This window comes from Myxine glutinosa, chromosome 6, assembly GCF_964187855.1.
Source record: "Myxine glutinosa chromosome 6, kmMyxGlut1.1, whole genome shotgun sequence".
In the NCBI taxonomy this organism is placed as follows: Eukaryota; Metazoa; Chordata; class Myxini; order Myxiniformes; family Myxinidae; genus Myxine; species Myxine glutinosa.
Window position 1 is genome coordinate 14,564,109 of NC_136266.1, and position 26,696 is coordinate 14,590,804.

The following is a 26,696-nucleotide window of genomic DNA, read 5'->3' on the forward strand; positions in this document are numbered from 1 at the left end:
GACATGGCTGGTTAGTAATTGTTCGGAACGTTGGTTGGTTAGACATGGCTGGTGAGTGATTGTTCGGAACGTTGGTTGGTCGGACATGGCTGGTTAGTGATTGTTCGGAACGTTGGTTGGTGGGACATGGCTGGTTAGTGATTGTTCGGAACGTTGGTTGGTGGGACATGGCTGGTTAGTGATTGTTCGGAACGTTGGTTGGTGGGACATGGCTGGTTAGTGATTGTTCGGAACGTTGGTTGGTGGGACATGGCTGGTTAATGATTGTTCGGAACGTTGGTTGGTGGGGCATGGCTGGTTAGTGATTGTTCGGAACGTTGGTTGGTGCGACATGGCTGGTTAATGATTGTTCGGAACGTTGGTTGGTGCGACATGGCTGGTTAGTGATTGTTCGGAACGTTGGTTGGTGGGACATGGCTGGTTAGTGATTGTTCGGAACGTTGGTTGGTGCGACATGGCTGGTTAGTGATTGTTCGGAACGTTTTATGGTGGGACATGGCTGGTTAGTGATTGTTCGGAACGTTGGTTGGTGGGACATGGCTGGTTAGTGATTGTTCGGAACGTTAGTTGGTGCGACATGGCTGGTTAATGATTGTTCGGAACGTTGGTTGGTGGGTCATGGCTGGTTAGTGATTGTTCGGAACGTTGGTTGGTGGGACATGGCTGGTTAGTGATTGTTCGGAACGTTGGTTGGTGGGACATGGCTGGTTAGTGATTGTTCGGAGCGTTAATTGGTGCGACATGGCTGGTTAATGATTGTTCGGAACGTTGGTTGGTGCGACATGGCTGGTTAGTGATTGTTCGGAACGTTAGTTGGTGCGACATGGCTGGTTAGTGATTGTTCGGAACGTTGGTTGGTGGGACATGGCTGGTTAGTGATTGTTCGGAACGTCGGTTGGTGGGACATGGCTGGTTAGTGATTGTTCGAAACGTTGGTTGGTGGGACATGGCTGGTTAGTGATTGTTCGGAACGTTGGTTGGTGGGACATGGCTGGTTAGTGATTGTTCGGAACGTTGGTTGGTGGGACATGGCTGGTTAGTGATTGTTCGGAACGTTGGTTGGTGGGACATGGCTGGTTAGTGATTGTTCGGAACGTTGGTTGGTGGGACATGGCTGGTTAGTGATTGTTCGGAACGTTGGTTGGTGCGACATGGCTGGTTCGTGATTGTTCGGAACGTTGGTTTGTGGGACATGGCTGGTTAGTGATTGTTCGGAACGTTGGTTGGTGGGACATGGCTGGTTAGTGATTGTTTGGAACGTTGGTTGGTGGGACATGGCTGGTTAGTGATTGTTCGGAACATTGGTTGGTGGGACATGGCTGGTTAGTGATTGTTCGGAACGTTGGTTGGTGCGACATGGCTGGTTAGTGATTGTTCGGAACGTTGGTTGGTGGGACATGGCTGGTTAGTGATTGTTCGGAACGTTGGTTGGTGGGACATGGCTAGTTAGTGATTGTTCGGAACGTTGGTTGGTGGGACATGGCTGGTTAGTGATTGTTCGGAACGTTGGTTGGTGGGACATGGCTGGTTAATGATTGTTCGGAACGTTGGTTGGTGGGACATGGCTGGTTAGTGATTGTTCGGAACGTTAGTTGGTGCGACATGGCTGGTTAATGATTGTTCGGAACGTTGGTTGGTGCGACATGGCTGGTTAGTGATTGTTCGGAACGTTAGTTGGTGCGACATGGCTGGTTAGTGATTGTTCGGAACGTTGGTTGGTGAGACATGGCTGGTTAATAATTGTTCGGAACGTTAGTTGGTGCGACATGGCTGGTTAGTGATTGTTCGGAACGTTGGTTGGTGGGACATGGCTGATTAGTAATTGTTCGGAACGTTATTTGGTGCGACATGGCTGGTTAGTGATTGTTCGGAACGTTGGTTGGTGGGACATGGCTGGTTAGTGATTGTTCAGAACGTTGGTTGGTGGGACATGGCTGGTTAGTAATTGTTCGGAACGTTAGTTGGTGCTACATGGCTGGTTAGTGATTGTTCGGAACGTTGGTTGGTGGGACATGGCTGGTTAGTGATTGTTCGGGACGTTGGTTGGTGGGACATGGCTGGTTAGTAATTGTTCGGAACGTTAGTTGGTGCGACATGGCTGGTTAGTGATTGTTCGGAACGTTAGTTGGTGCGACATGGCTAGTTAGTGATTGTTCGGAACGTTGGTTGGTGGGACATGGCTGGTTAGTGATTGTTCGGAACGTTGGTTGGTGCGACATGGCTGATTAGTGATTGTTCGGAACGTTGGTTGGTGGGACATGGCTGGTTAGTAATTGTTCGGAACGTTAGTTGGTGCGACATGGCTGGTTAGTGATTGTTCGGAACGTTGGTTGGTGGGACATGGCTGGGAAGTGATTGTTCGGAACGTTAGTTGGTGCGACATGGCTGGTTAGTGATTGTTCGGAAAGCTGGTTGGTGGGACATGGCTGGTTAGTGATTGTTCGGAAAGCTGGTTGGTGGGACATGGCTGGTTAGTAATTGTTCGGAACGTTAGTTGGTGCGACATGGCTGTGCAACCCACGAAGCGTGTTGATGGTAAGATACTGTTTCGAATTCTCGTCCAAGCAGAGCTGTAGATAGGCGGATTTGAGATCGAGTTTCGTAAAAGTCTTGCCTCCCGTGAGACGAGCATAGAGGTCTTCGATCCTCGGGATTGGATATTTATCCAATGAAGAACACCTGTTCACGGTCATTTTATAATCTCTACATATGCGGATGGACTGGTCCGATTTTATGACCGGAACGATGGGCGCCGCCCATTCGGCATACTGGATTTGCTCGATGATCCCCAGATTTTCAAGATGATCCAGTTCCTTGTCAATCCGCTCACGCAGGGCGAAAGGGACTGGGCGAGCCCTGCAAAATATAGGATTGGCATCCCGGTCAACCCTGAGTTTAGCCGTATGTCCTTTCAAGGTTCCAAGCTCATCCTTGAAGACATCCGGGTACGTATCCAGCACATTTTTGAGTGTGTATGCTGCGGTAGGAGAAACGTTGGCTGCCCGGAGTTGATGAATGCTTTCCCACTTCAGTCGAATTATGCTCAACCAGTTCCTGCCGAGTAAGGAAGGACCCTTTCCAGGAATGACGATCAGGGGTAGGTGAAACTCACGGTTATCGTAGCCCACCGTGACGTCACATGTACCGCAGGGAACAATCTTCTCACCTGTATAGGTGGAGAGTCCATAGGTAGTAGGTTTCAGATGGGGTCGGTCAGCATCACTCCACAGGTTTGTGAAAACAGCATGGCTGATGAGCGAGACGGCCGCACCAGTGTCGACCTCCATTTGCAATGGTCGATTGTTGACGACAACATTGGCAAGAAGAGGGTCCTGCCTATGGTGAGAATCAATATGAAGCAGGTCATACGATTCTGAGTTGTCGGAAACAGAGCTCACCTGGTCAAGCTCGGGTTCCTCCGAACCGATAAACTGATGAATCTTGTCAGCAGCTTTTCCTTTTCTCGATTTGCGAGTGATGCAAGATGGAGCAATATGGCCAGTTTTCGAACAGAAATGGCAGGTGGCATCTTTGAACCGACACGTCTCCGGAGGGTGCTTTCCGTTGCACCGAAAACAGTTGTTGTGGGTTTGAGACTGCACTGGCTTCTGACGAGGAGCCTTGTTCCAACGTTTTGGCTGAACATGATCCAACCGATTCACAGCAGGGCTGGTACCAGACGAGCGAGTGGCACCGATGCTTGTAGCGTTGCGTTCAGCACTTTCCATGGAAATGGCGGTGTCTCTGGCATTTTGGAACGTCAGTCTTCTCTCAGCAAGCAGGCGTCTACGAGTGCGGTCATCGGACATGCCAACCACCAGCAAATCACGAAGCATGTCATCGATCGTGTCCCCAAACTCACACAGATGTGACAGTTTTTTGAGGTGTGCAATGAAGTCTGCGATCGACTGACCTTGCTGCTGTCTGCACATGTAAAAATTAAACCGACACAGGATGACTGAAGGAGATGGGTTGCAATGATCCTTCAAAGCGGCGTTGAGCTCTGCATACGTCAGCTCCTGGATTGTCCGAGGCAGAATCAGGTTTTTAACGAGTGTGAACGTCTCACCTCCGCAAACGGACAGGAAGACGGCCTTCATCTGGGCTGCGGTCGCGATGTTGTTCGCCTGGAAGTAGAAAGACAACCGCTCAGAATACGTGTCAAAATCCCCCTCATGAGTGTCGAATTCATCGATATGGCCGAAAGAAGTCATGGTCTAGATGTTTATCCTCGTCGCCATGTAAAGTATCTCGACAAACTACGATCGATTGTCGTACGCGTTTATTCACTCTGCCGATCAAGGCCCGATTCACAGCAGCGCCATCCGAGCTCTGGCGTAGGGATACAACCCGGTCCCGGACTCCCGGTGTAGGGATACAACGGTGAATATTTGCACTGCATACACGACAGTTTCTTCGTTTATAATAATAATTCACACCCTGGAGGGACCAGTGCAGACACCAGTATAATCAAACTTTGCATCGTCTCCTCTTTCATCCAGAGGAACCTCGACGCCCATGTTTGTCGTTTGGATAATTAAAAGTTATATTAAAACCAGATCGTCATTGGTCTTCAGGCTTCGATCGGGCCTTGTGCATACACCGCCTAGGTGTTTCCCCCTGGGCGCGATCGCATGTTGAGGTTGTTGTGATTTGTTGCTAAATTTATTACCTCCGTCACCAAAGGTGGATGGAGGTTATGTTTTCACCCCTGTCTGTCTGTCCAAGATATCTCAAAAAGTTGTGAACGGATTTGGATGACACTTGGCGGACAGGTTGTGTGTGACAAAGAAGAATCGATTCGGGTTTGGTGAAGATCCAGATCGGGCTAGTCGAATTTTTAAAGTGATCAGGTGGAAGTGTGCTCTCCACTGGGTGCCAGTCGAGTTTATTTCAGTGTTTACGGCCTGTTATTAAAAAGATTGCTTTCCTCAACATATCTCAACAACAAGTCGCAGGCTCAATGGAATACTGCTCTCCCCTCTGGGCTGGTGCTCCTGCCTCTCACCGAGCTCGGCTTCACGCTGTCGAAACCAAAGCTTCCAGAATCATTGGAATCTCCCGCGATGAAGCTAACTCCGAGGGCCTTTCACTCACTCACCGCAGGCAGGTTGGTGGTCTTTCTGTCTTCTACCGACTCCTCTCCAGCCTTGCTCCTCCAGCTCTCTCTGTGCTCTGTCCCGCAAATATTCCTACAGGTCGCACAAGATCTGCCTGCAACACTCTTATGGTTAAACTGCCAAAATCAAGACTCTCTGCTCACCTTCACTCTTTCATTACTCTTTTCTCCTGCCTCTGGAACAAACTCCCTCACTCTCTTCAATCCCACTCCTCCCTCCAGGTCTTTAAAACAGCTGTTCAGCACCATCTCTTATCTTCCCCCATCCAAAACCTTGATCTTTTCTACTCCCGCTAATTCACCCCAAATCCACCTCTTTCAATTCCCAACTTCTTTCCTGAAATTCCTAGTAGTGTTCATTTGCTTTATACCGTGTACCCCTCCCTCCTCCCCCAGCCCCCCTCCCTCCACAGATCTCCCGATGTCCCTGATCTCTACTGTTGTTGTGCTTTTCCTTCCCTCTCTTTCCCATCTTGTCTCCCGCTCCCTTCATTGCATGTTTTATGTTGTTTTTTGGTGTGAGTGAGTGGATGAGGGGCTGTGGATTCTGGGAGTGGAGGCAGTTTTGTTGTTGTAGTCTCTGTTCTTGCTGGCTGGAGGTGTGTTCACATCCAGGTGTAGCTGCTGCATGTGAAGGCGTATGTGCCCCTGCTGGCCCACCTTAGCTGACCGTATCGAGCTTGAAGGGCCGAAACTGGATGATGCTGAGGGCCTCGCCTGAGGACCTGGTCACTGAGGCACACTTGTGACCAGGTGTGTTTTGAACTTATATATAATTATTCATTCATCTTAATTAGGTCAAAAGCTGGAGAACGACAGAGTTTAGGTAATGCTGTGCTTGGCAGTCTACGTTTACTATTGATGGGATGGGAGCAAGGAATGCCCTGCACATAGATAGCTTGGTGAAGGATGATTCATCTGACTACATCACATTTCGCCACTGCTCGGTCGTCCATCATTGGCTGTGCCCTTTGCACCACTGGACTTGCAAACGTGCATCGTCAGATGTTATGAGCGCATTGTGCACTGCAACGCGACTGGTATCCTGTTCTGTGGAGTTCTTGGCGGACCGTTTTTGATGAAACTGGCTGCTCATGCTCCAGGATACCAAAACATATCCTCAACTATCGGCCTATTACATTCTTTTCAATTATAAGCAACATCATGGATTCTGTCATCACAGGTCACATCAAATCCTTTCATTTCTCCAACGGCCTGAACTGAAAACATCCATTTGATTTTTGACTCGGTCCCTCCATCCTACCAAGACATGCTGATGCTGCTCTCCAAACAATGGATGGAGGCACTCAATCTCTGGGACCATCACTACAAAAATACCTCAAGCATTTGACAGTCTGGTGGCAGAACCTGCTCTACAAACGATCATCCAGGGTAATCTCTCATAAATAATCTCCTCTCATGGTTTGTTACTGACGCCGCCCTCGCCGCCCTCCCCCCCCCCCACCCCCCCCCCCCCCCCCCCCCCCAGAATTTCCATGTTTTAAACGTTTCCCAGTGTGTACCCTGGATTAGAATAGGTACACCGTATCCCTGCGTGTCTTAAGAGACGACTAAGAGGGTTGGCATCAAGAAGGGCATCCGGCCATAAAAACATTGCCTCAAAAAGTAAAACCATGACAATTACAACGACATATGGGCAGGGTACAGCCCGAAGTGGAGATCGGTTTCTGAGGTTTGGGACATGGAATGTAGGGACAATGACAGGGAGATCAGGAGAAGTGGTGGAAGTATTGGTCAGAAGAAGAGTGGACATATGTTGTGTGCAAGAGACAAGATGTAAGGGAAGTGGTGTGAGAATGGTGAAGGGTAGGCAGGGACAGAAATACAAGTTTGTGTGGCAAGGGTGCCTGGAGGGCGTGAATGGTGTTGGTGTCCTGTTTTCTGAGGAGTTTGTAGACAGTGTGGTGAGTGTGACTAGAGTGAGTGAAAGGTTGATGATGGTGAAAATGATGATTGGAAAGCTCTTGGTGAACATCATCTCGGGATATGCTCCGCAGGTTGGTCGAAGCGATGAAGAGAAGGACAAGTTCTGGTGTGCGATAGAGAAGCTGATGGAAAACGTGAAAGATGAGGAAGTTGTTGTGGTATATATGAAAAGATATATGGAAATGCTGTTGAATACAGAGAATGAATGGGATGGCAACATCGAGAGTAACCCAGTTTTAGGACCGGCAGAGAAGATAACTGAAAGTTGAGGAAGCGATAAAAGCAATGAAGGGTAGAAAAGCGGGAGGGTCGACGGGAGTTGTGGGAGATATGTTGAAGGCAGCAGGAAGTTGGGGTGTGAAGAGAATGACAGCGATCTGTAATCAGGTGGTGAAAGAAGGCCGCATTCCAGTGGATTGGGAACTGAGTACCCCCGTCCCTCTATACAAGGGGAAAGGTGACCCTCTGGAGTGTGGCTCGTACCGAGCGATAAAGTTATTGGAGCATGGAATGAAGGTATTGGAAAGGGTGTTGGAGAGGAGGATAAGGAAGAAAGTGAAGATCGACGAAATGCAGTTTGGATTTATGCCAGGAAGAGGAACGACAGACGTGCTTTTCATTGTGAGGCAGTTGCAGGAGAAGTACATGGAGAAGAGGAAGAAGTTGTTTCTTGGGTTTGTTGATCTGGAGAAATCATTCGATAGGGTTCCACGCAAAGTATTGACATGGGCATTGAGGAAGTTAGGAGTGGAGGAATGGTTGATCAGAGTAGTGATGGCAATGTACAAAAGAGCACGCACAGTTGTAAGGACGAAGGATGGGAACAGTGGTGAGTTTGAGGTGAAGGTGGGAGTGCATCAGGGGTCGGTACTAAGTCCACTACTATTTGTAGCTGTGATGGAGGTGCTGGCTCGGAACGTAAAGGAGGGTTTACCGTGGGATGTGTATGCAGATGATCTGGTGTTGATTGCGGAAAGTATGGATGGACTGAAGGAAAAGATGAACAAGTGGAAGGAATGTATGGAGACAAAAGGTCTGAAGGTGAATAACGGAAAGACGAAGGTGATGCCAAGTGGTAAAGCATGTGGTGAGGTGGAAAGAACTGGGAAGTGGCCCTGTGCTGTGTGTAGGAAGGGTGTCGGAGTGAACTCCATTCAATGTGCAATGTGCGCTGAGTGGGTTCATCAAAAATGTAGTGGTCTGAGAGGGTCATTAACCAGTGTGGCAGCTTTATTCAAATGTAAGGTGTGCACAGGGGGAGCTGCAGATGGAGGAAATGTTGAGTTGGATCTTGGAGACGGCGTGAAGCTGGAAGGTGTGAAAACATTTTGCTATCTCAGAGACATGCTGAATGGAGAAGGTGGATCAGACTCGGCAACGGTTGTTGGAGTGAGATATGCATGGAAGAAGTTTCGGGAACTGAGTGGCGTGCTGATGATGAGGGGAGTGTCGTTGAAGCTGAAGGGAAAGGTGTATGCTGCATGTGTGAGAAGTGTTATGATTTATGGGAGCGAGACATGGGTAATGAACGTAGAGCAGCAACGAAGGTTGGAAAGGGTGGAAATGCGAATGGTTCGACGGATGTGCGGAGTATCGTTGAGAGAGAGGAAGACAAATGATGAATTGCGAAAGATGATGGGAATAGAGCCTGTGATTGATGCTGTGAAGAGGAACAGGTTGAGATGGTTTGGTCATGTGTTGAGGAAGGATGAAAGTGACTGGTTGAGAAGAGTGATGGAAATAAATGTAGTAGGAAGTAGAGGACGGGGAAGACCGAGAAAGATTTGGCTAAACATGGTGGAAGAAGAAATGCGGGCAAGGGGGTTAACAAGGAGAGATGCAGAAAATAGGGCAAAATGGAGAAGATTGTCATTGGGACCGCAAGGCTAAACCCCGCTCTAGTAGGGAAAATGGGCTTTAAAATGCATGTTGTTGTTGTTGTCATGGTTTGTTGACTTCCTCCATTTTCCTACTCAGGTTGTGGCTCTTATCTTAATGGAATCCTCTTGCTATTGAGGCTGAAGTGCTCCAAGGCAGTTTATTGGGCCCAATTTTGTTCCTCAACGACCTGATTATCTGCAAAACCCTTGTCTGTTTGTTTTTGCTGCCGACTCCACTATCTCTCATAGCAGCACTGATGCTTCAGATGGGAGGGGAGCAGCTGCTTCCTTCTCCGCAGGCCTTGATAGAATCAGGAGCTGGTCCAGCCCTTAGAAGAGGTCTTTCAACCTTGGGAAATCTTGCACTCAATTGGACCATTGGGCTAACACTCCCATCTCACACTTTCAACCCTGGCAAATCTCATACTCACTTGGACAAACCACTTGAGGTTCAGTCCATCAATCATTAGGACGTCACACTCATCTCCGATCTTTCTTGGGCAAACCACATCCACGCTTCCCTGCAAAACCAGCCATCCCACACAGCTCCCCTCTGTACTTGTACGACATCCTTGTTTTACCCACTTGATCACTCATCCTTAATCAGCAGCCTCTAATATCAGTTTGCAAGACTGGTCTGCCTGCCATGAATATTTAGTGCTTGTTCAGTTGAGAGTCAGATCATGCAACATACTCTATACAGAGTGTTGATGCTGCCGAAGCACTTTCTCTATCTAGGGTTACAATCCTGGATGGGTTGACACTCTCGCACAGTAAGTGAAGGCAGGAATTTGGAATTTGACCAGGGTGTCTGCGATAGTTCGCATGTTGAAAGTCGACACTCAAGTTTGTATTCAATTGATTTGCCGTGTTTGTTATTCTTTCTGCCATTATCTTTAAAGTGAGCATCATTTGCTTCCCATTATGATCACAAAAGTATAGCATCGAAGATACCAAAGTGTAGTACTGACGTTGAAAGTTTATTTTCAACCAATAGCACTTAAAATATCATATACTAGCTGAAAGCACCCGGTATTGCCTGGGTTATTTTTGAATGAATTTACTACTATAATTCAGCTTTTACTCGCGGCCGTAGAAGATTGACTACTATAATTCAGCTCAGCTTTTAATTGCAAAAAGGGCCCAGCCCGGCCGATGCAGCCTCGACCGGCCCCGCCACCGAGCCTATAACCTTCCCGGGGCCCGTCCCGACATTTTTGATTCTTTTTGAATGAATTTACTACGATAATTCAGCATTTACTCGCGGCCATAGAAGAATGACTACTATAATTCAGCTCAGCTTTTAATTGTGAAATGGGCCCAGCTCGGCCGACGCGGCCTCGCCATCTGGCCTATAACCTTCCGGGGGCCCATCCCGACATTTTTGGTTCTTTTTGAATGAATTTACTACGATAATTCAGCTTTTACTCGCGGCCATAGAAGATTGACTGCTATATTTCAGCTCAGCTTTTAATTGCGAAATGGGCCCGGCCCGGCCGAAGCGGCCTCACCACCTCGCCAAAAACCTTCCCGGGGCCCGTTCCGACATTTTTTGTATTAGAGGTTTCCTCCTATCTTTCACCGTTCAGATTAGGTTGCGCAGACAAACAAACAAAAACTTTCTTTTATAATATAGAGAGAAGAGAAGAGAGATAGATAGATAGATAGATAGATAGATAAAATAAAAAATAAAAAAAGATATATGTATATCTCTTCTCTTCATGTTATAATATATTGTTATAGATCGCGGTTAGATGTTATAGACCGAGCGGTGGTTTAGAACCGCGACCTAACAAAACTCACCCGATTCACCCAGACTTTGGCCGTATCGCACCCCAGCTGCTCAATGAGGGAAAAGACGAAAACGACGCAATGCAAAGAGGAAAATGAAGACAAACAGGTTGGAAATACTACTAAATTTATTCCTACTATTTACACACAAGCAACAAAAAGCAATTCAGTTTATTTACAAGTACAAGACGCATGTGACACAGTGCAAATTTAGCTTATCTACAGACTTAACTTATTACCCAGGACAGAACAAACAAAGACGACTCACACGGGGAATGCCAGGGATGGCAGAAGGTGGATGGCTGGCGGGAGAGGAAAGGTCCAAGGGGGGGGTCTTGCAGCACAACCGGCGCGTTCAGCAGCCGCCGTTCCGTCTCGGCCCTGCTCCGAACCGCCGTTCAGGCCCCCTTTGGCGGTCGGGTGTCGCGGCTGCGGCGGCCTCCGTCCGCTGCGTTCCCAGGACTTGTCTCACTCGTCTGGTCCCTCAACCCTCAACTCTTTCTTGCTTCTCTCACTCCTCACCACCGACTTCTCTCTCTGGCAACCGACTGTGACCAACTCCTTGCAACTCTCTTTCTTCTTCTCTTCTCTTCTCATCTCATGCTCATCTCCAAGGCCTCTCTGATAAAGCAGTCCCTTAGAGTCGCTTTTATCACCTCCAGCGAAATCAAGCCGCCGACTCCGAGGGCACACCTACCGGGTCACTCACCGCGGCCCTGGTTGGTCGCGCGACCCTCGGGCTCCGCCCTGGATGACGACGGGCGGCGCGCCCCTCCTCCCCTCTGACGAGGTGCGACACGCCTTTCTTCTCCGACCCGAGCCTCGTGGTCAATGGTGGTTATTGGAGGGGAGGTGATTGGGAATCGAGGCTCAGCAATGACGAGAGGGGATGTAATATGGCAATCGAGGGTCGGCAATCACGAAAGGGGGGATGTGAAGGAAATGGGGATTTTTGGGGATGGGAATGGAAGGGGATCTATTCTCTTTCACTGGTGCAATGGAGTATTTCAATTAATGGGAGACACAGCCTTATCTTAAAACACAGAATAAGATATAACTATCGAACATGAATATCCTATGATTGGCTGACGTGTATGCTTGTGGACTATGGGACGCCCTTTTGATCTTACACAGCTCCGGAGGCAGGAGGCACAGCACAACAACAATAATAATAATCATACAGCACACAATAAAAAAAATATATATGCAGTCCTCATATCCACAACACTGCACTCTCCTCCTCTTAGGCACGTCCCGGGCCTACAACTTTTAGCTTTAGCGTGACACGTAGGTGTAGTTCCCTCTACTTTTAACCTGACCCTGAGTGCGACAGTTTTAAAACATAAATAAATGTGTCCCGCTGCTCCATTGCACCCTGCCTAACAGACACACGCCCACAGTTAACCGAATTGCGGAATGGTCTTCAAACTATACACTGACGGTGGGGAGCATTATTTACAATGACTCTGCTTTTATTTACAAAACTAACCCAGGACCTGTAATTGTTCTTTCTGGGGGGAGGACAGTCTGCTCTGCATCAATGCACCATTAAAGCACCCACAAACGCACCAATACACACCCAAGCACCAATCGGTGCAGTCCCCATTGTTCAATGAATAAAATAAAACCAACAAACCCAACCCTGCAGGTGTCTCTTGCTCTTCGGCTCCCTCTGCTGGTTATCATTATTTCTTCCAGTTGTTGTCATTTTCATTTGCTTTGCTTACTGGCGGCCTATTTGCAATAAAGCTTGCCCAAACGTGTCCATTTTATTTATCTTTATTTATGGCCCACAGGGCCGACTACGTGTGGTTCACCTGTGGGGCATCGGTGCCCTGTGGCCAAGGTCCGCCAGCAAGATTTCGGGCCCTCATGGCCGGTTCCAGCAGAGGGGCCTTGCCCCAACCCATGGGGTCCATAAGTGGTGCTCGGCCACTGACATGTGGTCCATAATGTGGTGCATCGATGCAGACAGCTGGTTCTGGGAATTTCGGGCGCACAATGGCCGACCCACGCACGCTCCCCCCGGCGCCCAACGGCGCTCAGGTCCTCATGTGGGAGACAAAAGGGGGGACAAGACAGATGAGCGAGGGGTAAGGTCTCAAGGGTACACATCAAAAAGGCAATGCAAGGCGAAATGCGTACGGAGGGCGAAGTGAGAAAGCTCGTCCCTACCGTACGTCACCCCCCTGTTACCTAGCCCACCCTTGCCCTTACCCCATATGTACAAAACCTACACATTACCAATTCGTCACTACTGTCACGTCCTCCCCATATTTCCCCTATACCAAATTCGTCACCACAATCCCTCTACTTCAAAAATTTGCCATCATCAATTCATCGTCAATCCTCATAAGGAGGCAGAGATGGAACATCAAAGCACAATGTCACACCCACGTCATGATGCGTCTCACATTCCAAACATTTGCACAATAAAAAATAATAAAACATGGCATGGTGTGGAGTTACCTGTCACCTCCGGTGAGTGGGTGCAGATGGTGCGAGGAGATCCTTCATCCTAACTATCCTCTAAATGACTTTAACACACTTTACACTACCCGGGGTCTTTCTCCGGCCAAACCATTGGCCCTCTTACACTATGGGTTCTAAAAACCAATTCCCATTGGCCAAACTGTGGTGCTTTTCAATTTGGGGTCTCACTCCCCCGATTCATCTCCCGGTGCCCTCGCACAATTTCTGGGCCGCGACGTGTAGCTCTCCCAACAGGTCTACCCACCTGCACACCTCCACCACTGTAGTTGCCACCCGAGCTTACCTAGCTCCTCACCCTAACCTATCTAACTGGGGGCAGCCCCTCTCCTGGCTCTGTCACCCCATGGTGCCCTCTGGCACTGGGCTACCCGGGTCCGTCCTCCGGATCCTCGGGCCCCATCCACAACAACTACTACCGGCTCCCAGAGCCCACCGGCGGCCTCACCTGGCCGACATCCTCACAGTGGTGGAGTGCTCAAACAACTACACACACTAACAGGCTACACGCCCAGCCATTTCCACAACACCAACGCACCCATCCACATACCATTCTGTCACCCGCACCACAGATGCCAATATCCAAACCACAATTTACCTGTACCCTCTACCTAACACTTACACTACCCGCCCCGGGTATCCGTGATGGGGGTCCACTCTTCCCCCATTCACACCTTCGCACCATCCACTCCACTCCACAATTTCCACCATTCTCACTCCACGACCATCCATTCCAATCCTCCAGACCATTTATTCCATACACCTGTCTTTCATTCACCTGTTGTTGCACACCTGTGCAATCCTACCTGGTGCCACCTGCACCCTCCTCCTCTTCCTGGACCATTTGGTCAACACAACACGCAATCACCACTACTCCCTCATACACTGCTCCACACACCTGTTCAGTTGCACACCTGTGCAATCACACCTGTTCCATCCTCACCTGTTCAATCCTCACACACACGGCATCATCTCAGCTAACTTCTCCCCTCTGAAACTTGCGCTTCCCAGTCGTCCCTTTAAACTATTGCGCTCCCACGTCATTATCAACCACACTAATCTACCTGCGTCCCCACTACAGGTATCAGTCACGAACTAAACTTAACGTTACCTAAGGTCATCTTCGCTAGATCCCTACACACCATATCCTAACCCACCCGGGCTAGTTTTCACTGCCATACACCCCATAATCTAGTGCTCCTTTGCCCCCACCTTGTGAGGGATGGTGGATTTGCCATCCCACCACATCGGGGGTCTCTCACTACCAATTTCGCTCGTCCAAATCCAACAATTCAAAAATTTTCCATTTACTGCCAATTCTATTCACTTTTCTAAATTTCGTTTTAAATCACTATCACTATCACCATCACCCGTCTACTTATTACATCCTCTCGGTGCGCCAATTCACATCTACAGCCCGGCTTCGTACAGCCGAGCAGTGAACGCGGGTCGTTTTGTGCCAGCGGCTGGATACGTCCCGCATTCGGGGCAGGGACGGAGGCTTACCCGGGCCGAGATCCCATGCACCACTTCGGCGTGGAGCCATCCAATGTCCCGATCTCGACCTGCCGGCACGTCTCAATAGAAAGTGGTCGCCATGACGACCCTTCCTATCGAGCTGCCCGCTCCGCCTTGTGGAGCCCGGACGCGGCCGCTCCACGCGAGGCCCAGCGTGGATCGCGCACGGCGGTCCTTTCGAACCCGCCGTGGCTCGGATCTCCGCTGGTTCTCGCGGCACGCGAAGCCCGGCACGCACCGAGGGCCCGATCCGGCTAAAAGTCGACCTAACCTTTAACCCGGTTACCGTCGACGCTTCACCTGCAGGCTTACATGCATACGCTACCTCTTTCTTGCTCATACATGCAGCCGTTCCCATTCTCCTCGTACCTTTTCTTTCACACCTCGGTACACTCACTCCGCTCACCGACTTGGTCACACACCTGACCACCGAACACTTTGGCACACATTCGTTGCTCGCACACCTCACCAATACACCGCTTCGCGCCCCTTTCTCGGTCACCTCCTTTGTGACGATCACAGGTGTGCTCTCACCCGCACACCCAACCACGTGCCTCACTACCAACTCAAATGTGCCTTCCCACACACGCTCTACCATTCCAGGTGTGCATCCTTCCATCCCAGGCGTACATCCTCGCTCACCTGTCACAACCAGCTCACTCTCCTTGTCACTCTCACTACTCTCACCTCCACTCTCGGTCGCGCACTCACCCTTACTCTTGACAGCATGCGCTTTCCCCATGCACCCGTCCGTTACACACCTTTCTCGCGCGTCCTCCCGCGCACACTTCTTCGTTACTTCCTCCGTAACACTCACCACAGGCATGCATTCTCCCTTACTCTTGACAGCATGCGCTTTCCCCATGCACCCGTCCGTTACACACCTTTCTCGCGCATCCTCCCGCGCACACTTTTTCGTTACTTCCTCCGTAACACTCACCACAGGCATGCATTCTCCCTTACTCTTGACAGCATGCGCTTTCCCCATGCACCCGTCCGTTACACACCTTTCTCGCGCGTCCTCCCGCGCACACTTTTTCGTTACTTCCTCCGTAACACTCACCACAGGCATGCATTCTCCCTTACTCTTGACAGCATGCGCTTTCCCCATGCACCCGTCCGTTACACACCTTTCTCGCGCGTCCTCCCACGCACACTTTTTCGTTACTTCCTCCGTAACACTCACCACACCGCGCTTCCCTGTGCTCCCTCGCACACGCGCTTCGACCAACTCACTCTTGACGGCACACTCACTCCTCGGCGTGCACTTTTTTCTCACACACCCCATGGTCGGACATTCTCGCACACCTCTTTTTTCGCACACCAGACCTGTCGCACACTTCACCAACGGCCTCTCACGAACACCCGGATCCAAACCAATCCCCAAGCCGACTGAAGCTTTCCTCACATCATATACATTGCCACTCACCTCCGTACTTCGTCTCCGCCCCTCCTTTGCCACCTGCAAACTCTTTATTTGGTTAGTGAGCATCACATCATGATTTGAACACAGACCTTGTACATATTCCGCTATCTCCTCCTTTATTTCTCTCTTAGTTTCTGTCCGTCTCTTCTTAATTTCACTCACCTCTTCTTCCACTTCCTCTACTTTTTGTTTAACCTCTTTTATTTCTCGGTGCGTCCCCTCAAGTTCGTCCTCTAAGGCCACCGTGACCGTCTCTATGTGCATCCTCACCTGCCGGTCCTTTGTCTCCATTATCTCTGTCACCTCCTCCACCCTCATTGTCAGTTCCTCTTGTACCATCTGACATTGCCTCTGCGTCGCTATTAATTCGTTTTTAATTTCTTTTTGTGTCGCCTTTAACCCTCCTAGTACCGCAGTGTTCTTTTGAACCTGCTCCACTAACTTAGTTTGTCCCTCTGTCAGCTGCTCCACCTCCTCCGTCAGATCTTCTATTCCCCCTTGTAACTTAGCCGTATTATTCCTCACTTCTTTCTCTATACGCTTTTCGCCTCGCTTTACCTCCTCGCGTAGCCCCGAGACCTCCTCACTCACCCCTCGTCGTATTTCCTCCATCTGGTTCCCCATCTGTTCGATTTCCCGGGCGGATTGTTCCCCTATTTCCCGCAATTTGTCCTCCATCCTATTTTCTAACCCCATTAACCCATTTTTCACCCCCTCTATCCCATTGTCTAACCCCTCAAATTTCTTGTCTAACTCCTTAAAATTATTGTCTAACCCCTCAACGGTACCCCTCGCTTCGTCCCTCATTACCCCTATTTTGCCCTCCAATCGCTCACCCTGAGCATCCATCCGGTTCCCCATTACCCCCAATTGGTTCCCCATTACCCCCAATTGCTCACTCTGAGCATCCATCCGGTTCCCCATTACCCCCAATTGCTCACTATTCTGGGCCATAAGGGCCTTCATTTGTATAAAAAAAAGGTTCAAATCCATTGGCATCTCCGGTTCGCCTACCGCGACCATGGGCGTGGCTAAATGTGGCGCCGCTGTAATCACGTGCGCTAGAGCGCCATTTTGTGCACCTGAAATTCCCGCAACCACATTGCCATTTTCCTCCTCCCTTTCTTCCCCGAAGTCCTGGGTTACTTCTAACCCCTCTATCTCTCCCACCGGCATCCCGTCGCCTTGGACAGCCATGGCGCGATTTCAAAATTCGGGCTCTTCCTTTAAAACAAAACAAATTTCGTACTTTATAATTTTGAGCGCGTGAAGCGCGCTCCGGGTCGATCTCACTCCCCGACACCAATTGTTATAGTACTAACACAATTGGTGTCCAAAATTTGGGCTAAATAAATTTAGTCCCAGGTTCGAATCCCACCTCCTGACTACCAATTGTTATAGATCGCGGTTAGATGTTATAGACCGAGCGGTGGTTTAGAACCGCGACCTAACAAAACTCACCCGATTCACCCAGACTTTGGCCGTATCGCACCCCAGCTGCTCAATGAGGGAAAAGACGAAAACGACGCAATGCAAAGAGGAAAATGAAGACAAACAGGTTGGAAATACTACTAAATTTATTCCTACTATTTACACACAAGCAACAAAAAGCAATTCAGTTTATTTACAAGTACAAGACGCATGTGACACAGTGCAAATTTAGCTTATCTACAGACTTAACTTATTACCCAGGACAGAACAAACAAAGACGACTCACACGGGGAATGCCAGGGATGGCAGAAGGTGGATGGCTGGCGGGAGAGGAAAGGTCCAAGGGGGGGGGGTCTTGCAGCACAACCGGCGCGTTCAGCAGCCGCCGTTCCGTCTCGGCCCTGCTCCGAACCGCCGTTCAGGCCCCCTTTGGCGGTCGGGTGTCGCGGCTGCGGCGGCCTCCGTCCGCTGCGTTCCCAGGACTTGTCTCACTCGTCTGGTCCCTCAACCCTCAACTCTTTCTTGCTTCTCTCACTCCTCACCACCGACTTCTCTCTCTGGCAACCGACTGTGACCAACTCCTTGCAACTCTCTTTCTTCTTCTCTTCTCTTCTCATCTCATGCTCATCTCCAAGGCCTCTCTGATAAAGCAGTCCCTTACAGTCGCTTTTATCACCTCCAGCGAAATCAAGCCGCCGACTCCGAGGGCACACCTACCGGGTCACTCACCGCGGCCCTGGTTGGTCGCGCGACCCTCGGGCTCCGCCCTGGATGACGACGGGCGGCGCGCCCCTCCTCCCCTCTGACGAGGTGCGACACGCCTTTCTTCTCCGACCCGAGCCTCGTGGTCAATGGTGGTTATTGGAGGGGAGGTGATTGGGAATCGAGGCTCAGCAATGACGAGAGGGGATGTAATATGGCAATCGAGGGTCGGCAATCACGAAAGGGGGGATGTGAAGGAAATGGGGATTTTTGGGGATGGGAATGGAAGGGGATCTATTCTCTTTCACTGGTGCAATGGAGTATTTCAATTAATGGGAGACACAGCCTTATCTTAAAACACAGAATAAGATATAACTATCGAACATGAATATCCTATGATTGGCTGACGTGTATGCTTGTGGACTATGGGACGCCCTTTTGATCTTACACAGCTCCGGAGGCAGGAGGCACAGCACAACAACAATAATAATAATCATACAGCACACAATAAAAAAAAAATATATGCAGTCCTCATATCCACAACAATATATATATATATATATATATATATATATATATATATATATATATATATATATATATATATATATATATATATATATATCTCCACGTACTAACTGCCAATATATATTTGAAGTGTTAAACAGCATTAAAGCAGTATTACATTGTGTGTAAAAACAAAAAAATATACTGTATATTTCATATGATGTAATTCACCTTTCCGTGAGAAGACAAGGCCCAAAGCCGTTCCACCTACCTTATCCAAAATAAAAACATAAGTTCTTTACCAGCTGATTATTGCTCCTTATTTGAGTGAAGGCAAAGTGTAGAAGGTAAAGGCAGAAGCTTGATATCAACCAATTACAGGAGATTCCCTATAAAACACATTTTGATAAGATGAGTAATTAAATTTGTGATGTTGGAATTTGTCTCAAATACTTTTAAAGAGAGTCTACTGTAATCCGTATTTGTAACTCTTGGCACGTCTTCGCAAAAGCAATCGCTGTGGCTGAAAAAGCTCGTTTAACAATGCTGGTCCAAACTGGACAGGAATTCCAGCCGCCGTGTACTACTCGTGAGCAGGTGGTTCACTTATTCCTGGTAGCCAAAGGTCTCCGGCTGATCTTTTTGCTCTTGTCATTGGTTTTGGGAGGGGGCGCGTTGTTCGCCTGCATGTGCCGCCCGTACAAGCTGTGGAATGAAGAAAGGAAAGAAAATTCGCTTTAATTGATGAGTACACCCGCTCACTATGGGAACGGCAAGGGGAGTCATGTTATTATACTTTTTATTATTTCCAATTATTATTACTTTTCCAATATGTTAGACTATGTCATTGAAAGGATCAGAACATGCATGATATTATAACACGTTAGATTAGGTCATTGAAAGGATCAGAACATGCATATTATAACATGTTAGATCAGGTAATTGAAAGGACCAGAACATGCATGACATTATAACACGTTAGATCAGGTCATTGAAAGGATCAGAACATGCATATTATAACATGTTAGATCAGGTCATTGAAAGGATCAGAACATGCATGACATTATCACATGTTATATCCGGGTCATTGAAAGCAGAACATGCATGAAATTATAACATGTTCGATCAGGTCATTAAAAGGATCAGAAGATGCATATTATAACATGTTAGATCAGGTCATTGAAAGGATCAGACAGACCATGCATGGCATTATAACATGTTGGATCAGGTCATTGAAAGAATCAGAACATGCATGACATTATAACATGTTGGATCAGGTCATTGAAACTATATCATTAATATTACGGTATGCCATTATCATAAGTGTTGTTATTACCTTTTTAATGAGAAGTGGCTTTGGAAAAACACCACAAACAAGCGTTACGCCTAGGTCCCCCGTCGGTGAAGTGATGCGAGTTGACAAAGTGGAAGACGCAAGGCGGCCATCTTGGTTTTTGACGTGGCGACCCAATGTTCAATAGCGTTCTCCCTTATGCGTAGATACACCCACACACCAGATTATAAGTTGGTACTTCGCTTATTATTCAAGATATTCCGCTCACAAGGTTCAGACATACATGGCGGTGGCCATCTTGGATTTTGACATGGCGACCCAATTTTCAATATCGTTCTTCCTTGTGCCTAGATACACCCAAACACCAGATTAGAAGTTGGTACTTCGCTTATTTTTCAAGATATTTCGCTCACAAGGTTCAGACATATATATGGTGGCGGCCATCTTGGATTTTGACGTGGCGACCCAATTTACAATAGCCTTCTTCCTTATGCCTCGATACACCCACACACCAGATTAGAAGTTGGTACTTCGCTTATTTTTCAAGATATTTCGCTCACAAGGTTCAGACATATATATGGTGGCGGCCATATTGGATTTTGACGTGGAGACCTAATTTTCAACAGCGTTCTTCCTTATGCCGAGATACACCCACACACCAAATTAGACGTTGGTACTTCGCTTATTTTTCAAGATATTCAGCTCACAAGGTTCAGACATACATGGCATCAGACATACATGGCGGCGGCCATCTTGGATTTTGACGTGGGTTGCACCCACACACCAAATTCGAATGTGGTCCTTCGCTTACGCACGCACGCACGGACGGACGGACACACGGACGGAGGGGAAGACCATAGTCCCCCTTTCGCTCCGCGGTGCGACGGGGGACAAAAAACGCCTCGGAAGAACTCCACGTCAGAGGCAGGAAGGGAGGGTTATGTTATAAACCAACCTTTGTGGGGTATATAGAGTACAGTAGATCTTCGCTCAGTTCTGTAAGTAAAACTTACCTCACGGGTGTCGGGATTCCTCCAAATTTCTTTATTTAGTGTTATAAACAGCATTAGCGACTGTTTAAATAGCTAATCATATGTGTTTGTGGTTTATAATATTTTTACTTCTGGTAGAGGCCATTGCTCCCATGAAAAAGCCATGATAAGCTATTTATAAACGTTGACTCGACGTTTGTTCAAGTCGGAAAAAACCCCTTCGGAAGGTGGGATATTTATTATTGGTATTAATATTGTTTTGTAATAACATTAATATTATGCTATTATCGTTAGTTTTGTTATAAGAAGAGGCCTTGGAAAAACGCCACGATAAAGCTCATTTAACATTGATATACACCTCAACATGCAACCCCATTTACAGCAATGGTGGGGAAAACCCGCTCGGGGTGAAAATCCCCTGGCAAACGAATGCGCTACAACCTTCATTATGTAACCCTTCGTCATCCTGTCAAGTTTGGTTGAGACTGGATAAGTAACGACGGAATGTATCGCGGTCAAAAAATCATCAGACAGACAGACAGACGTCAAATTGCGTATTTTAGTATGATGAAGTCAATAGGTCGAGCGAACTTGATTGCCGATGGATTTTAACGACAACCAACTTAAAATTTCAATATCCTTAATCAAACTATAGGATGACCCATAAAAAAAAATCATAACTCGACACCATGACAGATATAAAATAATTTTTTTATGCGAAATATTTGTGAAATACTTAAACCAATTGTTCAGTTTGACCTCCCCTCTGTACTATACATTTTCTAGTGCCAGCAACAGGTTACGCATCACCTTATGATGGGTGCCTTGTGTAAATCCCGACACAATCTGAATAAGTGCATAATCATACTTAAATAGGCAATAGGCTCAGGAGAGCCAGGAAACAATATCTCTCCGTTCTCAGGACCGAACTCTCTTATCTGTCTCCCTCTTCCAAATCCTGGTGGCGTCTGGTCAAATCTGTTTCTGGTGTTTGTTCCCCCTCCATCCACGTGAAAAAGCTGAATGCCTCAACTCTGTGTTTGCCTCTAAATCTTGTGTCCCAAACCCATCCCTCTCTGTACCCACCGTACCCAGTCGTACCCAGCTGCTCCTGGACTCTGTGTCCTTTCCTCCAGACAAGGTGGAAAAGTTTCTGTCAACCCTCGACTCGGCTTCTGCAACTGGACCTGACGGCATCAGCCCACGGGTCCTAAAATCCTGTTCTTCCGCTCTTTCACTCCCTCTCTCTGTTCTCTTCACCCTCTCTTTTGCTCAAGGTCATCTTCCATCTGCTTGGAAATCTGCCAACATCACCGCTTTGCACAAAAAAGGTGCAAAAACAGATCCCAGCAACTACAGACCAATCAGCCTTCTCCCAATTATCAGCAAAGTCATGGAATCAATCATTGCTTCAGATATGAAATCTTTCCTCTTCTCCAATGGCTTGATCTCTGATCATCAATTTGGTTTCAGACCTGGACACTCGACTCTGGACATGCTGCTTCTGCTTTCTCAACAATGGATGGAGGTCCTCAATGCCAAACAGGAAATTAGAGCAGTCTCCCTTGACATATCACGTGCCTTCGATACGGTCTGGCACCCCGCTCTGCTCACCAAACTCTCCTCTTTTGGTATCCATGGAAATCTCCACGCATGGCTGGCGGACTTCCTCTCTAGTCGTAGTCAACGTGTGGCCCTGAATGGGTTTCTCTCATCTCCTCTTCCTGTTCAGACTGGAGTTCCACAAGGCAGTGTTCTGGGCCCTGTGCTTTTTTGGTCTTCATCAATGATCTCTCTGACTCTCTTGAAAATCCTCTATCTCTTTGCTGATGACTCTACTCTCTGTCGCTCCATTCTTCATCCCTCAGATCAGCAGTCTGCAGCCTCCTCACTCTCTGCAGACCTGGACAATATCACAGACTGGGCAAACAAGTGGAACATGTCTTTCAATCCCGACAAATGTCACACTCTTACGATGTCTCTCCGAAAAGACCGACTGGACAACCCTCCCATCCACTTTCTGAATAATCCTCTCCAAGAAGTTCTGTCACTCAAGCGTTTGGGTCTCACTATCTGCCATGATCTTTCCTGGGAAAACCACATTTCAAATCTGGCCTCCAAAGCCAGTCGCCGACTGGGCATCCTCCGTCGTGCGAAGTCCTTCCTTGGCACGCCTGAGCTCCTCACCACATACAAGGCTTTCATCCGCAGCTCAATGGAATACTGCTCTCCCCTCTGGGCTGGTGCTCCTGCCTCACACCTAGCTCGTCTTCACGCTGTTGAAACCAAAGCATTCAGAATCATTGGAATCTCCCGCGATGAAGCTAACTCCAAGGGCCTCTCACTCACTCACCGCAGGCAGGTTGGTGGTCTTTCCGTCTTCTACCGACTCCTCTCTGGCCTTGCCCCCCCAGCTCTCTCTGGGCTCTGTCCCGCAAATATTCCTACAGGTCACACAAGATCTGCCTGCAACCCTCTTATGGTCAAACTGCCAAAATCAAGACTCTCTGCTCACCTTCACTCCTTCATTCCTCTTTTCTCCCACCTCTGGAACAAACTCCCTCACTCTCTTCAATCCTACTCCACCCTCCAGGTCTTTAAAACAGCTGTTCACCACCATCTCTTATCTTCCCCCATCCAAAACCTTGATGTTTTCTACCCCCGCTAATTTCACCCCAATTCCACTTTTTTGAAATACCAACTTCTGTCCTGGAAGTCCTTGGTGTCCTTGTGTTTTATACTCCTCCTCCCCCCCCCCCCCTTCCCACGCCTCCTCCCCCCAAGCCCTCTCCCTTCCACACATCTCCCTGCTCTCAAATGTTGTGTTTGTGTGCTTCCCCTTCTCTCCCCATCTTGTCTTCCGCTCCCTCTTTTTATATATTTTGTTTGTCTGGTTGATTTGTATGTGAAGTAAATGTTAGCTCTTTCACGAGCCTCGATTCAGTATACAAAAAAAAATAAAAAAAATAAAAAAAACTTAGTGTCTGTCTGTCTGATTTTTTTAAACCATGATACATTTGATCGTTACTTATCCAATCATAACCAAACTTGGCAGGGAGACTAAGGGACAGGTGATGGAGGTTGTAGCGATTTCACTTCCTCCCCACCCCAAGGGGTTTTTCCCCACCAAAAGGATTGCGTGTCGAGGTGCATATCCGTGTTAAGATAGTGTTCTTGTGGTGTTTTTCCAAGGCTGTTTCTAATAACAAAAGTAACTAGAACAGCACTCAGTAGAGGGCATACCTCCACCTGGTGAACAGTTTACGTTTTGTATGCCACTGATAGACCGGATCTGGATTCGGACATGAACCAAAATCTAATCAGCTTGTGTTACGGATTCGTCACTTCCGTTGTGGGGGTTTGCATCCACTGTAAATATTTCTGATTCCATGTACTATTATTGTTTTCAAAAGGTTTATTGTCCATGAACTGTTTTCAAAAGGTAAAAAAGTTAATGTTAAAAGAAACAGGAAACCGGATCGGGAACCGGATGACGAAAAGGAAGAAGAGGGAGCGAGTGAGTCAGACAAGAAAGCCGAGTTGCTCCGAGTTCTGAAGCAAACGTTGGCGAGCAAGAGTCACTAGCGAACTTTCGGGTTCCCGGGAAAGGGGTCCCTGCGACAGAGTTGTCATCGGTGTGACCGATCAACCTGCGTGTCAGGGTTTTGGCGGTGGATTCCGAGGAGAATTAACGCTGGGCCTTTACGTCTCAAGAGCGGGTCGTCGGCCATTTTGACTCGCGCAGGATTTGTGCTTCGCTCGCGGTTTCGTCTCTTTTCGACCATTTTCACCGCATTCAAACGTCGATCTGGGGCGTGTGTGCGACGTGGCTTTTTGAAGGTTAATTCGTCCATACCCGAGGGTGTGATGTCTCAGTCGCCTGTAGGGCGCCTTTGGATTTCCCAGTCACCTTGAGGGCGCCTTTGTACAGCTTCGGCTGTGTGACTGTACGTGCCATCCGCATGGGATTCTGGTCTCGATTGGACATCGTTCTGGCGATCGCTGGAGCGAATCAACTTCGTCTTGAAGCCGGGAAGAAGAGACATTGGGGAATGTTCTTGTTTCACTCACTTGGAGCACAGTGAGTTATATATTACAAAACTGATGGTACCATCATAGGACATATTGATTGTACTTTTGAATACTATTGTTGTTGTACTGTTATTCTGGTGTGATCTTCATACAATATTTGTTTGTGAGTAACAATTGGGGTGGCTTCTCCATTGATCTTTGACACACAGAATAACACATTTTTCTGCCGTGACTCCTCTCGGGGCTCGGAGGTACACCGTGACCAGGGGGTCGGGGAGGAGCACGTAACACTTGTTCTTGTCACTTATCCAACTCGTACAAGTTTATTCATAACTCGTCCATAACTTTTTAAAATACAATGTTATATATCGCTTTTCACCCAATCTCTTAATGGTGAAGCATCACATAAGAATTAAATAATTCTCATATCCGAATCCATTTTCAGATCTTCGAATCGATTCTTCCTTTTCACACACACAACCGGTCCACCAAGTTTCGTCCAAATCTGTCCATAACTTGATGAGATATCCTGCTATGTATCATTTTTGGTCCTACCTTCCAATGGTGAAGAATCACTTAAAAAATTCCAGTAGCCGGATCCGAATCCGGAACTTCACCAAAATCTAATCATTTCGTCCTTGTCACATACGCTACATCTCCACCAAATTTCGTCCGAATCCAGACAACTTTCTGAGACATCTTGTTCACAAACAAACAGACAAACTAACAGACAGACAAACAAAGGTGAAAACATAACCACCATCCACCTTTGGTGGCGGAGGTAATAACAACACTAAATAGAATAGAATAATATAAATGTCATTGCAAAGCAATATTCATACCAATAATATCCCATCTCCCCAAGGGGTTTTTCCTCCTTTAACAAACGCTGTGTCAACGTGTACAAATAGCTTATCGTGACGTTTCGTGGGAGCAACCCCACCAGAAGTAAAATTATTATAAACCACAAACACGTTTGATTACCTTTTGAAACATTTGCTACTCCTGTTTTACACGAAACTGAAAGAGGGAAAATCTGGGGTGTTTTCAGTTACCAAGCAGCTAGCAAGCGCTTGCCAAGCCTGCCGTTCCTTATCAATGGTTTTGAATGGATTGCTTGCTCGAATGCTTAAATTAACCTTCTAGGGCCGACCCTAGATATACTGTAATCTACAGTGCATTCAGAAAGTATTCAGACCCCTTCACTTTTTTCACATTTTGTTATGTTGCAGCCTTATGCTGAAATCGTTTAAATTCATTTTTTCCCTCATCAATCTACACTCAATACCCCATAATGACAAAGAGAAAACAGGATTTTAGAAAGTTTTGCAAATTTATTAAAAAGAAAAAACTGAAATATCACATTGACATAAGTATTCATACCCTTTGCTATGACACTTGAAATTTAGCTCAGGTGCCTCCCATTTCTCTTGATCATCTTTGAGATGTTTCTACACCTTGATTGGAGTCCACCTGTGGTAAATTCAATTGATTGGACATGATTTGGAAAGGCACACACCGGTCTATATAAGGTCTCACAGCTGACAATGCATATCAGAGCAAAAAC

General features: G+C 47.7%; 1 protein-coding gene and 1 long non-coding RNA gene across 3 annotated transcripts in view; one reads left to right on the forward strand and one right to left on the reverse strand.

Annotated features, from left to right (window-relative positions):
* The first annotated feature begins 5,261 nt into the window (after positions 1-5,261).
* Positions 5,262-26,696, forward strand: part of LOC137429605 (uncharacterized) — a 36,554-nt gene continuing 15,119 nt past the window's right edge. Inside the window, exons 1-2 of the long non-coding RNA XR_013623767.1 lie at positions 5,262-5,872; positions 6,388-6,511. This is a non-coding gene — a long non-coding RNA (uncharacterized LOC137429605). The remainder of the gene's footprint in view (positions 5,873-6,387; positions 6,512-26,696) is intronic.
* LOC137429604 (ras suppressor protein 1) overlaps positions 9,906-26,696 on the reverse strand; it is a 37,793-nt gene continuing 21,002 nt past the window's right edge. Inside the window, exons 8-9 of one of the 2 annotated variants that reach the window (XR_013623766.1) lie at positions 20,148-20,300; positions 9,906-19,516 (exon numbers count right to left, since the gene is read on the reverse strand). Coding sequence is in view for 1 of the 2 variants with exons in the window: in XM_078779624.1 (XP_078635750.1) it covers positions 19,414-19,516 (103 nt within the window). In the remaining variant the exon portion in view is untranslated. The remainder of the gene's footprint in view (positions 19,517-20,147; positions 20,301-26,696) is intronic. The other variant, XM_078779624.1, reaches the window with a different exon arrangement.